At 46.6% G+C, this 15559-nt stretch overlaps 1 protein-coding gene across 1 annotated transcript; it reads left to right on the plus strand.

The window, feature by feature from the left end:
* The first annotated feature begins 749 nt into the window (after nt 1–749).
* Nucleotides 750–10857, plus strand: SSR3 (signal sequence receptor subunit 3). The gene is made up of 5 exons (XM_056850327.1): nt 750–897; nt 5203–5329; nt 6586–6684; nt 8117–8248; nt 10756–10857. Exons 1-5 carry the CDS (start codon nt 750–752, stop codon nt 10820–10822), a joined length of 573 nt encoding a protein of 190 aa, XP_056706305.1. The 3' UTR covers nt 10823–10857.
* Nucleotides 10858–15559: the final 4702 nt, after the last annotated feature.

The following is a 15559-nucleotide window of genomic DNA, read 5'->3' on the forward strand; positions in this document are numbered from 1 at the left end:
GTCTGATCTGGAGAACCGGGTTTGATTCCCCACTCCTCCATATGAGCGGTGGAGGCGAATCTGGTGAACTGGATTTGTTTCCCCACTCCTACACACGAAGCCAGCTGGGTGATCTTGGGCAAGTCACAGCTCTCTCAGCCCCACCTACCTCACAGGGTGTCTGTTGTGGGGAAGGGAAGGCGATTGTAAGCCGGTTTGAGTCTCCCTTAAACGGTAGAGAAAGTCGGCATAGAAAAACCAGCTCTTCTTCTTCATCTAACGGTAAAGCCACTTATTCAACCACGTGGAGTTTCGAACTGAAGACCGAGACACGTCAACCCTCTTCTCTGACGCCACTTCCGCCCCCTTCAAACTGCGTCTATGAGACAAGCCCCACCCCCTTCCTTCTAATCCTAGGACACGTCAACAGAAATCTGCTGACCCGGAAGTTATACGTTCAGATGAGCGTCTTCTTATCCACCAAAGTTTTTTTTTTTAAGCCGCTTTAAAAAAAATTCTAGCGATCGTAAAGCCGATGTTCGCAGATACAGATACCGCCTGCGCATAGGAAAAAGAGCAGGGCGGAGTGTCTAGACACCGGAAGTACACGTGGAGCGGGTCGCCGGAAGTCCTGTCTTCATGCTCGGTGCTGCGTGTACGCGGGCTGGCTCGTACGGAAGCCGCGCGGGGTCAGCCCGAGTCTCTGTCTCTCTCGTGTTCTGGGCCCGTGGGGAAAGCAGCAGCAGCAGCGGCAGTAGGCGGCGGGCGCGATGGCTCCCAAGGGCGGCAGCGGCAGCGGCGGGGCTCGGCAGCAGTCCGAGGAGGAGCTGCTCCTGCAGGACTTCAGCCGCAACCTCTCGGCCAAGTCTTCGGCGCTGTTCTTCGGCAACGCCTTCATCGTCTCTGCTATCCCGATCTGTGAGTAGGCAGGGGGAGCAGGCTGGGCAGGAAGAAGGAATGAATGAATGAATGAATGGGAGAGGTCCAGTCACCTGTCCCCTTCTCTCTCTCTTTTTTTTTTTTTTTGGCCATATGGTACGATTTGGCTCAGGGGTAGGGCACCTCTTTTGCAAATTTACAGAGCAATCATAAGAACATAAGAAAGGCCCTGCTGGATCAGACCAAGGCCCATCAAGTCCAGCAGTCTGTTCGCACAGGGGCCTCTAAGAAGCCCCCAAACAAGACGACTGCAGCAGCACCGTCCTGCCTGTGTTCCACCGCACCCAAGATAATAGGCATGCTCCTCTGATCCTGGAGAGAATCCTAAGAAGGTCTACTCAGAATGCTACTCACGTTATCCAGCGGGGCTTACCTCGAGGAAGGCGTTCTTGTACTGTAAACGGTTCCAGCTTCAATCACCAGCATCTCCAGTTAATAAGACCCAGTAAACAGGTGATGTGGGAGACTTTGACCCGATCAAGACTCTTGCTCGGTGTAAGGTAGTTTGATGGGTTCACTAGCCCCATTCCTCCTGTACTGTTTTAGCTATATCCATACCTACACAGCAACTAGAAGGACTCAAAATGAATTCAATTAACGTGCAATTATTGGATAAAATTTTAGGTCTTGTTCCCGCTTGAGGGCTTTTGTTGTCCCCTTTGTATTGGATGAAGAAGAAGAATTGGTTTTTACAACCTGCTTTTCTCTACCCTTAAGGAGTCTCAAAGTGTCTTACAGTTGCCTTCCCCTCCCCACAACAAGCACCTTGTGAGGTAGGCTAAGAAAGTTCTGAGAGAACTGCGACTAGCCCAAGGTCACCAAGCAGGCTGCATGTGGGGAGTCAGACCCGGCTCTATAAATTAGAACCGGCTGCTTTTAACCACTATGCCACAATGGTATGTTATTACCAGGTCACAAAGCTATCTATAGATCCAGTGTGTCTTTCCATCCCATTATGTGATTATTATGAAGGGAAGGCCTCAGTGGCAAACCTCTAGTTTGTTTGCAGAAGGCCCCGGTTGATGGAGCAGTTAAATGCATGTTTGTGGATTCAGAGGCCTACCGTACATCTCATTTCCCTGAGTTTTGTGAGGATTGCCGGATCTCATTTGTATGTTGTGCTGCTTAGGGGGCACTTATTTTTACATAATTTACACCCTGACTTTCTCCCCAATGGTGACCTGAAGTGGCGTATGCGGTTCTACTTTCCTTTGTTTGAATCTTACACCAACCCTGTGAGGTAGATCAAACTGAGAGGATGTTGCTGGGCCAAGGTTGCTCAGTGAGCTTCCTTGGCAGAGCTGTGATTTGAATCTGGGTCTCCCAGATCCTAATCCAACAGCCTAACCACTACACTGCACTGGTTGTCTCTGGATCTAGTAGCAGATCATATGCTGTATATGTATAATCTGACATCCCCTTCTATTCAGAGCCCTTTTAAGTGTCTCACATGGAGATAGGAAGTATTTTGCTAGCCAAATACTGTCTGAAGTGTTTGCAGCAGAGACTTTTCCAGCCCTCTTCTCTGAGATACTTTTAACTGGACATACCAAAGGTTGATCCTGCGACCGCATACATTTAGAATGCATGCTCTTGTTTTGAAATACGGGCCTTCCCATGGGTTTCTGTGTCAGAGTAACTTTGGGGAAAATGTGCATTGGAGGTTCATCTCCCAGCATCTGTATTTTAACACAAAAGCGGGAAAGAAGTGTGTTATTTCTGGAAAAGCAGAAATGGTGCGTTGTGGTTCAGTGGTGTTGAAGCTTATCATTTTTTTTGGCTGATGTGTTTGTATAAATTAATACAATAGCATTTTGAAAGTGGAAAAAATGTTGTGGTGTAACTTGATCCATCTCTTGCACAGTGATGCTTAAAAGTTGTACAAAAAGAGGGAAATGAATTCTCTAACACACCACTAGATGGCATTGCTATTCTTCTGTTATGCTTTACAGTGTAAGTTGATTGTAGTTTGTGTGTGTGCCCTCAAGTCACAGCTGACTTATGGTTTTCAGGGCAAGAGACATTCAGAGGTGGTTTGCAATTGCCTGCCTCTGGGTGGCCTGAGAGAGTTCTGAGAGAACTCAGCAGGCTTCATGGGGAATTGAACCCGGTTTTCCAAACTAGCGTTCGCTGCTCTTAATCACTATATCACTCTGGCTCTCAATTGTAGTTTGCTTCTAAAAAAGTCTAAATCAGCTGCGTTCATTATGTATGGCTGTGGCACACAGCCTCTCTCGCTGGATTGGACCACTGGACCATGAAGTTCAGGATGGTTTATTGTGGTAGGTAATAACTCTCCATATGCAGAGAGAGCACGGGCCCCTTCCCATTATGTGTGAACCTTCTTGTCCATGAAATGTACGTGTATTTCCTGGTTTGGAATGGGGTTGTACTCCCCTTTAAGACTCAGGTTTACTGTTTTGGGAAGCACCTGGATCTGATGTTACTCTTGGAGGTCCAGTTAGCCATGGCTGGGAGTGCTTGTTGCCAGTTTCACATGAACACAGGAAGCTGCCTTATACTGAATCAGACCCTTGGTCCATCAAAATCAGTATTGTCTACTCTGACCTTCAGCGGCTGTCCAGGGTCTCAGGCAGAGGTCTTTCACATCACCTACTTTAACTGGAGATGCCGGGGATGGAACCAGGGACCTTCTGCATGCCAAGCAGAGGCTCTACTACTGAGCCAGCCCCCCGCCCCAGCTTCGGCTGGTGCACATGTGGTGCTACCCTTTCCTAAGCAATGGGGATCTGGGTGAAGTTGCTCTTGCCTTAGTGGCTTTCAGATTAGATGGCTGTAAAAAGGTTTATTTTGAGACTGCTCAGGAACTGTTGGAACTTGTTCAGAATATGGCTGCCAGATTGAGCATCACTCTGATCTTAAGTCATCTTAGTTGGTTCTCATCTGGTTCCAAATCAAATTCAAAGCAGTGATCTCACCTTATGGATCCTGAAATGGTCTGGGATGGGTTGTCTTAAGAATAGCTTTCTCTATATGGGCCTGTTGAGCTGCTCCTCAAAGGCCTTCCTCTGTGTTCTCCATCATCTCAGGAATGGTGGAGGTTACATAGAAGAGCACAATTTTCAGCTGCTTAGTTTATGGCAACAACTGTAGTTTATGGCACTGTCAGGAAGGAGTTTCACAGCAGAGCTAAGGTGGTATTGTTTCAGAAGGCTTTTGGGAGGTGACCGGTATATGTTGGATGATGATCTGGGAGAACTGAGTTCAAAACTCCGCAACGCTGTAAAAGCTAGCTGGGTGACCAGCCAGACACTCTCACACTAACCTACCTCACAGGGTGGTCGTGAGAGAGAATGGAGAAGGGCAGTGTGAAGTATGCCACTCTGAGCTGCTTGGAGGCAACACAGATGGAAAATGTACTAAATAAATAATAAACCTGCTGCTTAGTTTATTGTATTAAGAAGCTGTTCATTATGACTTCTTTTATGCACTTTTTGATTTTATATAAGGATTTAAAACAGTGTTGTAAGCCTCCCCAGGGAACCATTTTAGCATGGAGCTTGGTATGGATATAGATAATGCATGTGTTCTTTCACAGCAAAGAATCCAGGAATCTATCCATGGGTTCAACCATTCACAAGGGTGCTTTTTTTTCTGCTGCTGTCACTTTTATAATGACTGTTGCTTTGCTGTCTGAGCTGGATGGACTGTTCAGACACTCCCTACGGCAGGGGGTCCCCAACCTTCTGACATGGCATGCAGCAAAATGTATGCCACAAAATGGCTGCTGCAGGAGGTGGAGCTAACCACAAAATGATAGCCACAGCTTAACTTCAGGAACTCAGCGCAGATCCTTGTGCACAGCCAATCAGAAGCCGCGCTGGGCAAAAGCCCTACCTGGTCCCGCCCATTTCCCAAAAACACTTGGTGGGCACTAGAAGAGGTGTCCATGGGCACCATATTGGGGAACCCTGCTCTACAGAGCTGGAACCAGTTTTAACATTTGGGAAGCAGCCCACAGAAGAGCAAAGTTGTGGCATACTTGTGATGAACATGGCGTTACATTACTGAAGTTTTTTAAAACCACCCATTTTTTGCATCTTGAGATAATTACATCTCCTTAATTTCTCATTAGCTTGTTGAAGCCCAGGACTGTAGGAACTTGTGTATGCTAAAGTGTATAATTACTGAATATGTTATTTTTGTAGAACTTGGAGAAAACTTGAAGAGAGCACTACACAGATCAGAGATGTCTGATTTTGCTAACCTTTCCTGTATTGAATTAATTGGAAATGGTAACATTTTCTATTGTTCTTTCCATAGGGTTGTACTGGCGGATCTGGCATATGGACCTGGTTCAGTCTGCAGTCCTGTACAGCGTAATGACCCTCGTCAGTACATACCTGGTTGCTTTTGCCTACAAGAATGTAAAGTTTGTTCTTAAGCACAAGTAAGCAGTTCGATAACTTGTTCACTTTTCCTTAGCCCTCAGAGCAGGTGAGAATGCTGTTCCTCTAAAATTTACTAAAAATTAGAAATGTGCTCACATCCTCCAGATTTATCTACCTATTAGTAGTACTTTCAGGCTGGTTTTTGAAAGCCACCTCCCAAATATCTTTGCGTATTTGAGTGAGATTCTCAGGCTTTCTCTTTAGTGGGTCTGCAAAGACAGTCAGCTCTAGAAGTAAGCAGTAGCCAGTGAGGATGATGCTTTACACGTATGGGGTGGGGGATGGAGAGAGTTACGTGGATTGTGCTTCAACAGCCAACTGGATAGCTCCAACAGCCAACTGGTGCCTCAAGGGCTTGCCTCAGACATGGGCAGGACTGGCAGAGATGGGCATCGGCCATGCCCAGCATTCTCTCTTGTGCCACCTGCTCTAGTGTCAAGTACCTTGGGGCTTGCCTAGCGCTTATATAGAGAGACTTCCCTGTATGCCAAGCAAAATGTTCTGGCATGCCCCTGTTTGGCACATATGCTGGGGTTGCTTACCCTTGGGCTGAAATGTTGAACTAGGCTTGGGTGGATCTCGGTTCAACTTCCCATTTGACTATACACCTCATAGAATCATAGAGTTGGAAGGGACCACCAGGGTCATCTAGTCCAACCCCCTGCACAATGCAGGAAATTCATAACTACCTCCCCCCACATCCCCAGTGACCCCTACTCCATGCCCAGAAGATGGCCAACATGCCCTCCTTCTCATTATCTGCTTAAGGTTATAGAATCAGCATTGCTGACAGGTGGCCACCTAGCCTCTGCTTAAAAATCTCCAGGGGAGGAGCACTTACCACCTCCCGAGGAAGCCTGTTTCATTGAGGAACCACTCTAACCACTGGGTGACCTTGGTAGTCTCTCTTGGCCTAACCTATTATTGGAGTTGTGAGGATTAAATGGGGGGTGGGGGAACCAGGCGTGTGGCCGTAAACCCTTAGAGGAAGAGTGAATCTAAACAAATCTAGTTAATAATTTGGAGTATGCTGTTCACTTCTGTGTGAGTCCATGTAGCACAGTGGCAGGAACTGTGAGTTTGGGCTCAATGCTTTTGTATCTCTGCAATACTTGTAGCTTACTTACGGTACATGGCAAGGCACTTCTGTGGTAATCATCTTGGTGCCGCAGGAACCCCTTTAATGGAATCAGCGGCAGCTCTGGAAGCTGGTTATTTCCCCTAAAACAGGGCGTGTAAATCCCTTCTTTTGCAGAGTAGCTCAGAAGAGGGAAGATGCTGTTTCCAAAGAAGTCACCCGCAAGCTGTCTGAGGCAGACAACAGGAAGATGTCACGGAAGGAGAAAGACGAGAGGTAATGTCCTTGGCCTGTCTCGTGGGGTATCTAAACACCATCCCTCTCTTCGTGATGGTTTTGTGTTGGCTTATAGCGGATTTGTTGATTTCCACCTTCTTGTGCTTACCTGGCTTGGGACGGGGCGGGGGGGTGTGTGTCTGTCACCTTAGCCCAGCAGTGTTTTCATTGTCACTTGGGCCATAATTTGTGCGGCAACCTTCTTCTTGTTGGTTTTTAAAACAGCTTGGTGTGAACCCGAAAAGCAGTACTCACAGAGGCTTTTCGCTCATCCCCCATTTTGTAAAGTTTGCTGCATTAAAAATACATTTTTTTGAAGCGATTGTTGTGTCTAAAGGGTTTTCTCGTCAGCATGCCTCGCTAATCCCCGCTGACTCGAGGCCGGTCATCACCCCTCAAAGCTAAGCTCCTCATTCTTCATGAATGCCTGTCGTTGGTAGCACAAAGCTTTATCTTACTTTATTAAAACTGGGGTTTGTGCCTCTTTGAAAAATGATAATGGACCTAGCGGCGCGTAACAGAATCCTCAGAAGAGCAACACAGTCTGTTTGCTTTGGGAACTCGGCTCCGCTGCTGGTCAGCTTTCAGTAAATGGCAGCTGGTAAAAATCTTGGGCTGTGTGAGCTTGCCCCTGTGATCCATGTAAGTGGCGGTTTGGTGATGAGTAACAGTGCCAGCCTAAGCAGAGTTACTCCCTTAGAAGAAGAAGAGTTGGTTTTTATATGCCGACTTTCTCTACCACTTAAGGCAGAACCAAACTGGTTTACAGTCACCTTCCCTTCCCCTCACCACAACAGACATCCTGTGAGGTAGGGTGGGGCTGAGAGAGCTGTGACTAGCCCAAGGTCTCCCAGCTGGCTTTGGTGGAGGAGTGGGGAAACAAACCCAGTTCACCAGATCAGCCTCCCCCGCTCATGTGGACAAGTGGGGAGTCAAACCCGGTTCTCCAGATCAGAGTCCACCGCTACAAGCCACTACATCGTGCTGGCTATCTCTTAGAAGGATATAGCTCTGCTCGGATTTATTCATTTGAAAGGTTTATCTGCCCACCTTTCTCCGGTGGATCTCAGGAGCCGAGGTGGGGATGGGGGCTGTAACAGGGCTATCCCTGTGCAGAGTTGCTCCAGCCTGAGCCCATTGAAACCATTAGGCTTTCACTGGAGTAACTCTGCATAGCATGGCACTGTTGGAGGCCTTTGCCTGCATTCTCAGCAAACTCTAGAATAATCTTATCTGTTTCCTGCTGCTGAACTAGGGTCCAGCTGCACAGAAAATCCAATTTAAGTGTATTAAACTTTGATCATCAGGGATATGTATCTGTATCTTTTTGTTCTGGCTGGAAATGGGAAGCGATTCCCAGTGGCGCAGAATCGCCACACATCTCATTTGTTATTAGTCTGGAAATGGTTGAAGATGCCTCTTTCGTTTGCAGAATTTTGTGGAAGAAGAACGAAGTGGCAGATTACGAGGCAACCACTTTCTCCATCTTCTACAACAATACTCTCTTTCTGGTCTTGGTTGTCATCGCCTCATTCTTTGTGTTGAAGAACTTCAATCCCACCGTGTATCCTTTTTTTGGGGCGATGTGCAGGAACTCTTACAATGGTCACATAAGGCTTGTATGGCCTCTCCAGATTCTTGTAATGCACAGAACTGCAGGCCCCATAACCCTTATAATGCCAGCACAGGCTGACTCAGCCCACTCTAGGGGAAAGAAGGTTGCCCTTGTCATAGAAATTATACAACATTGGCTCTGGGAGGCCTTGGCCAGTGAACCGGGCTGCCTCCTATGGGGAAAAGGAGAAGGAAAGAACTTTCCAATTGCAGTCCATTAGGAATGGAAGGTATCAGTTCAGTAACCCAAGGTACTTTAGGAAATTCACGTTCCTAGTCCTCACGTTTCTGGCCTTATTTTCCCGGAAATAAATTGCAGCTGCTGCAGCTGGGTAGTTTTTCAGAAGTGCTTTCTGCCCTTGTGCAGCCAGCGGCAGTCCCCTAATGAATAGGGTCTGTGCCGACTGGAGCTACTTGGAGGAAGGGACCAAACAGAAGCAGAGCTGGCATCGAAAAGGGGCCTTTTGCACCAGGTAGTGGCAACTGGGAATTGTGGACTATATGTGAACACATGCAGCTGCCTTATACTGAATCAGACCCTTGGTCCATCAAAGTCAGTATTATCTACTCAGACCGGCAGCGGCTCTCCAGGGGCTCAGGTAGAGGTCTTTCACGTCACCTACTTGCCCAGTCCCTTCAACTGGAGATGCCAGGGATTGAACCTGGGCCCTGCGTGCCAAGCAGAGGCTCTACCACTGAGCCACGGCCCCTCCCCAGGGGCAGCAGAGCAGGAAGACTTCTTACCTCAATTTGAAGCTAAGTAGTGGATTACAAATTGCCATTGCTGTGAACACTGAGGGTGGCTGTCACGTGGGAATGTGGCCCCACCGCCCCACAAATACCTTAAATAAAATATTTTAAAGTTCGGTTGCAGTCCCAAGCAGAATTAACACCCTTCTAAGTTGCTGACGTTAGTGGGCTCAGAAGGGCGTAGCTGTGCTTGGAGATTGCCCTGTTTTTTCAAGCTTAAGATCAAAGCTAATTCTCCAGTTACTTGGAGCTGGCTCTGATTCCCTGGATGAGAAAATTTCTTGGTTATTAAGAGATGCAGAAAACCGAGTCACTGTACAGGTGGCCAAATATTTGGCGGCGGTCACAGCGCAGGGTATTTAAAAGAGCCACCTGCCTGGTTTGTTTTGCCCGGTTGCTGTGCTCCTGTTCATGAAAATGGGCAAAGGAACAGTGAATGGATTGGATTGCCCTGTCAAAATCTTAGCTCCAGTCATAGAAAGAAACAGCATCCAACGCGTGTGAAATTTTCTATGTGGGGGCAAACCTTTCACAAAGCTCCTCTATAGCAGAGCTGGAATTGCTGCAAGAAGGCAGTGATTCCCCTTACATGGGTGCCAAGCCTGAGCAGAGCAGCTACCTTTTAAAGGCACTGCTGCTTAACCCCCACCCCCACCTTTGCATGATGGCACAGCTGCTCTGGGCTAGGATCTTACATGGCTCTTCTCACTGTAATGTATAAGAACATAAGAAGAGCCATGCTGGAGCAGACCAAGGCCCATCAAGTCCAGCAGTCTGTTCACACTGGCCAACCAGGTGCCTCTAGGAAGCCCACGAACAAGACAACTGCAGCAGCATTGTCCTGCCTGTGTTCCAAAGCACCTAATATAATAGGCATGCTCCTCTGGTCCTGGAGGGAATAGGTATGCATCATGCCCAGTATCCATTTTGACTAGTAGCCATGGATAGCCATGGATCTTCCATGAACGTGTCCACTCCCCAGTAACTCGGTTTTCTGCATCTTTTAATAACCAAGCTTGCACAGACACACCATTCTCATTCCAGGTGGGGCTTCATGTGGCCCTTCTCAGTTCCTATCAGCCCATTATCATTGGTAAGGGAGGCTGTTGGTGGGTTCCCTGGCAGGGAGAGCCTGCGTTTCAACTGCGGAGGTGCATTGCTGAATTGGCCCTGTGCGACTGGGCTGTAAGGTGCTGGATAGCGGCTGGTTATGGGAGAGCCAGCAAAGGAGGAAGGGGGCAGCGGGTGGGTGGCCCATCTTCTCAAAACGAGATCGCTGGTCAGTCCTCTTCTGCAGCTTCCTCTTCTTTCATATAGGGGTTTGGGTCCACCAAGTGGTTTCTGCCGATGGAAGGGATCTCTGTCCATGGGATGGGACTTTTCTGCCTCCTGCTGCTGTCTAAAATGACCTGTGAAGCACTGCTTTTGGTGGGGGATCCTCAAAAAAAGCATAGGGAGGGAGTTAGAGGTCTGCTGTAGGAGTGGGGAAGTTGGTGGAAATCCTCCCCCCATAGGAAAATTCTTGTCCACAAGGAGTATTGGTGGATGCTAATGTTTCAGAGACTGGGTTTAGCTCTGGGGTGCCACTTATAGGTCCCTCTTGTAAGGGTTCAGCAATCTTAATAGGTAGTGAGTTTAGGAAGATATTCGTGTCCCTTCAGGTGTGTTGTTGGGTTTTTTTCATCCTTGACATGCCTTCCTTTTCAGAAATTACATTCTTTCCATCAGCTTTTCATCTGGACTGATCGCTCTGCTCTCTACTGGCTCTAAGTAGATGGAAGAGTTTGGGTGGGTAGATCCTATCCACTCCCACAAAGGCATAAAAGGCGGTGTGTTGCCTTTGTGCAGCTTCAAAGCATGAGAATTTTTTTTTAAGCATGGATATGGAGGAAATGTACGTTCAGTTTCCCCAAAATAACCGATGCAACAAAAATTGCTAGATTGGATATTACAAAAAGCTTTTGAGGGTTAAAATTTAGGTGGAATCCAAGAATATCAAGTGACCATCACAAGAACCGCGCCCGGAGTTCTGCGAGAGGAGTACGTGGAACAAATATTTTGTTACCTGTCAGTAGAAGGAGCCTTGTTTTGCTGTAAGCAATGACCAGACCTCTTAACATTTTGTAACCATGTTTGAATAAAAGAATTTCGAAGACGTATAGCCTATTAAGCTTTTCCATGTATAGATAGTGGCACATAGCCTGCCTTGAATGAATGTGCTGTCTTGACTGACTAATGGGGACCTCAACCCTGGGGTGTTCAAGGCAAGAGATGAGCAGAGGTGGTTTGCCACCTCCTTCCTCTGCATAGCAACCCCAGTTTTCCTTGATCTCCCATCCATGTATAGACCATGGCCAACCCTACATAGCTTAGTAAATATGTATTTCTCCCCTCCCCGCTCTTCCTCTGTGTGCTCTCATTTCGCTGGGAATCTGTCTTAGAACACAACCTTCGATATTGGAAACAAACCTTCAATTAAAAACTTAAAGGGAGTGGATTTTTTGGTAAAGAAACCAATTTGTTTTTTTCCTGTGTTGTATGCTTCAGCTGGCAGTATGTTAATAGCCATTGGTGAAAGGCTGTCTGCTGGATGTCTCATTATGAGGCTTTCTAAAATTTGTTTTTAGCAACCAATTGCTAGGTTGCTTGTTTTTCTTTTCCGGCATGGATTTTGTGTAATGTGATTTTCTCCCCTGGGAGAGGGGAAAAAAGTCAAGTGAATTTATTTTGCACACAGTGAATCATAAGACACAATGCTATTTTAAATCCCATTAATGCAGGCTTCCCCCCCTCTCTGCAAATGAATGGATCCAAGTCGTGATCGAGTCAGGTGCGCAAAATGCCTTTATTATGTCCAAGCAGAAATCAAAGGCGGAAAGCAGTTGCTACTATACAGCAGTTTGAATTCATTTATACAGGCCAGTGACTTGGTTAAACATGAAAAAGAAAAAAGTATCTTCCATTTTAAAATACCTGCTGTAGTTAAACTCTGTTCAGATGTTTTTCGGAGGTTGGGTTCAAAAGGAAGGGACATGCTGGATAGAGAAGTTCTGATCCAGTAAATTCTGGGGGCAGAGGTTCCCCCCTTTTTCCTTCTGTGAGAAAGAAAACACTCATTTACTGTCCCTATGGCTTGCTCTGTTCACTGCAGTCCTAAGGCCCTAAAAGCATTAGTAGCTGTGTTGGTCCATAGCAAAATCCAAAACCCATGCAATCATGATAATGGTGTAATCTTGGCCATTTTCTAGGGGTCACTGGTGTGTGTGGGGGAGGTAGTTGTGAGTTTCCTGCATTGTGCAGGGGGTTGGACTAGATAGTCCTGGTGGTCCCTTCCAACTCTATGATTCTAAACCTATTATATGGATTTTGGTTTTTTAATCCTAGGAGCAAATCTGTGTAGGTGAAGGAATGAACATATGGATTGGCTAGTTCTAGTGAAATAGACCTGTCCCAGGCAGAGGCGTGGCTCTGTGTGTGTACCAGAGCTCCAGCACTCACTCTTATGACCAGTGTGGGGCCCTTGCTCATAATGCCAGGTTCATTTCTAAGTAGAGAGTGTTTACAGCAAAGCTGCCTTTGTGTAGATGGGGTTCTGTGCTACAGTCATGTGCCCTGAGCCAGTCAAGGCAATTGGTGTGCAAGTAAAGGTTCTTCTTAGCTTCTGAATCCAGTCCCCATCGATGCAAAAGGGATGTGCAAATCACCTGATTGGTGGGAGAGGTTCCTTTTTCTCTGCAACAGGTAATCTGATTGGCTAGCAGTGACACATGTTCTGATGCATTCTGCAACATCTGTTGAAAAAGGGAGTGGAATGCTCAACAATAGGTCAGCATTGGAGTGGTGGACTCTGATCTGGAGAACCGGGTTTGATTTCCCACTCCTCCACAAGAGCGGCGGAGACTGATCTGGTGAACTAGATTTGTTTCCCCGCTCCTCCACACGAAGCCAGCTGGGCAACCTTGGGCAAGTCACAGCTCTCTTAGAGCTCTCCCAGCCCCACCTACCTTACAGGGTGTCTGTTGTGGGGAGGGGAAGGGAAAGTGTAAGCCGGTTTGAGTCTCCCTTAAGTGGTAGAGAAAGTCGGCATATAAAAACCAACTTTTCTTTACTGTCTTGGGTGCATGAATATATCCTCCTTTTCCTATGTAAGAATGGGAGCTGGGGGAGCCAAGAACAGAGAGAACTGCTTGGGGCAATGGAGCAAGAAAGGGAGTGTGGGTGGGGGAGAGGTTTGATGCACCTTTCTTGACAAGTTCCTTTTGTGTTCCCTTCCCATCGTATTCTTTTTTTGCCCTTAGGAAGTGGTTGGTCATCTAGGTACTAGCTGAGGAACTGGGATAATCTTACCAAAGCCCTGTCAGCTGTAGGGAGTGGCCACGACTATGCAACTAGAACAATAATTTCCTAATAAATAAACTTCCAGAATAGTGAGACAGGCAAGCAAAATACTGCTGAGTTAGTACAAGCTCCGTTTCAGTCGGGAAAAAGCCCCGAGAAGATCTGTGTGGCCCTCAGACCAAAACAAGAGATGACTTTAGTGGTCCATGGCTGCACAACCTCACTAGATGGTAGCATGACTAGTGCTTGTCAGTGGTACTGCCCTGGACCAACCCATACCTTCCAGCATGGAATGGGGAGGTGTTATGGAATAGACACCATAGAGATGCAAAGAGGTGCATAGTAATGGAGTCTGTAGGCCAGTCACCACTCAAACATATCCATGTGACTAGTGGCGGGAAACCATAGAGATGAGGGTGATACAGCCAATCTTCCCATCTACTTTGTATTGACTGGAAGTGTAGAGTTGCGTGACTCTTCCTCTCTGTGATGTACACATGAATTCTTGGCTGCTGTTTTCTGTCAGCTCATGCTGACGTCTAGCCACACTGCTGCTTGTGGCATGGCACTGTCCTGTCTGCACAGATTTCACACACCACTGGTATGGGCCATGCTTGGCAAGGGTGAGTGCTAAGCCGCACAGGAGTACTGAGAGCCATGGCAGCCAATGTACAGAGAGGGGTGTGAGCACAAGCCCCTGCTGAAATAAGATGTACGATCCAGGCAGAGGGATTGGGGAATCTATAACATGGACTGGGGTGCTAAATTATAATGGACTGCTCACAAATTGCACTGAGCGTTCTGGAAGAAAACACCCAACCATGTTGAATATGGTGCCAGCATGAAGAAGGGAAAAGGAAAACCTTTCACCTACATGGATAGCTGGTCTTCAGAAAATTGTACAACAGCTCTGCACGTTATGTACATTTATTATACATTTATATCAAGTAATAAAATTTGCAGTAGCTATGTCTACAAGCTACCAAAAGGAAAGCAGGCGTTAATCAAAGAACGGGAGCTTTTACATGTGAGTTTCTGGTTTTCATTTCTGCATTATTAAAAAATATTGACTTGAGTTGCCTAGCTAATAATCAGGTGTTCTTCCAGCCTGATCCCAACCATATTTGTTCACAGTTCGCTCCAAAGCAGAGTTACACAATGGTCTTAGAAGAATGCAAACTCTGCTTAGGACTGGACTGTTAGGGGCCCAGCTATCAGGCAAATGGCCTGGTGATGGCAGCAAAGCATAATCCTAGTTGTGCAGGGGGGAGGGGCAGTGAAGAATGAAGCTGTAGAGGTGAACTCATTGAGGTCTAGCAGCTTAAGCCGTGGGTGTCACATCCTCCTTACCAGAAACAAGTAACCGCAGGTCCCATTTTACCAAGTTTGGTAAATGTCGTATCACGTTCCATGGGATTTACTGCTATCACTTGAGGTCATCAACCTTTTTACTTTTCTGATTTGTAATAAAAGTAATGTGTACAATCCAGTCAAAGGGGTATGTTGAAAGCTGCCTTAGTCAGCTCATTGCTCTACCCAGGGCAGTAGTGTCTACTCTGACTGGCAGCAGCTCTCCGGTACAGATCTTTCATGTCACCTACTACATTATTTTAACGTGGTGGTCGGAACTAGAACCTGGGACTTTCTGAATGCAAAGGGGGTGTTCTACCACCCAGTCACTTTTAAGTGCTGTCGATATCAAGGGGAGAGTAAACCACGTGCTGGAATGTGTCCAGTTTTCTTCAAGAAGGTGGCATTGCCAAGTACAATCTAAAATCCTAAAACTGACCCAGACGTCAGCCTGTATAATACCATAATTAATTTTCCGACTTTAAACAGTTAGCCCTTACAAGCTGAAGCCCAAAGCTAACACTCACTTCAGCATTTAAAAAAAGGCAAATGAAAAAAATTCTGAATTTGCTCATTCTTAAGGTAACGAAAATCTTTACACTTGAAAACAGCATGTCTTTTATCCAAAGCCTTTACCTGTATCTGGCTTTTGTTCATTGAAAAAATATATCTGTACATCCTTCTTTGAATTTCCAAGTACCTAAAGCTTGGAAATCTTTATTGTTTTCTTTACATGTGTATTTTCAACTGCATAAATTAGAAGTGGCAAGAGGGAGAGTCAATGGAGCACGATCAGGGGGATCCTGCACCACTACATTGAATG

This window comes from Euleptes europaea, chromosome 5 (genome assembly GCF_029931775.1).
Source record: "Euleptes europaea isolate rEulEur1 chromosome 5, rEulEur1.hap1, whole genome shotgun sequence".
NCBI classification, from domain to species: Eukaryota; Metazoa; Chordata; class Lepidosauria; order Squamata; family Sphaerodactylidae; genus Euleptes; species Euleptes europaea.

What these genes read in the sequence shown, in the direction of transcription:
- SSR3 (XM_056850327.1), top strand. Translation starts at nt 750, where the DNA reads ATGGCTCCCAAGGGCGGCAGCGGCAGCGGCGGGGCTCGGCAGCAGTCC. An exon ending in AAGTTTGTTCTTAAGCACAA is followed by an intron (nt 5,330 to 6,585) that starts GTAAGCAGTTCG and finishes CTTCTTTTGCAG; the next exon opens with AGTAGCTCAGAAGAGGGAAG. An exon ending in AAGAACTTCAATCCCACCGT is followed by an intron (nt 8,249 to 10,755) that starts GTATCCTTTTTT and finishes CTTCCTTTTCAG; the next exon opens with AAATTACATTCTTTCCATCA.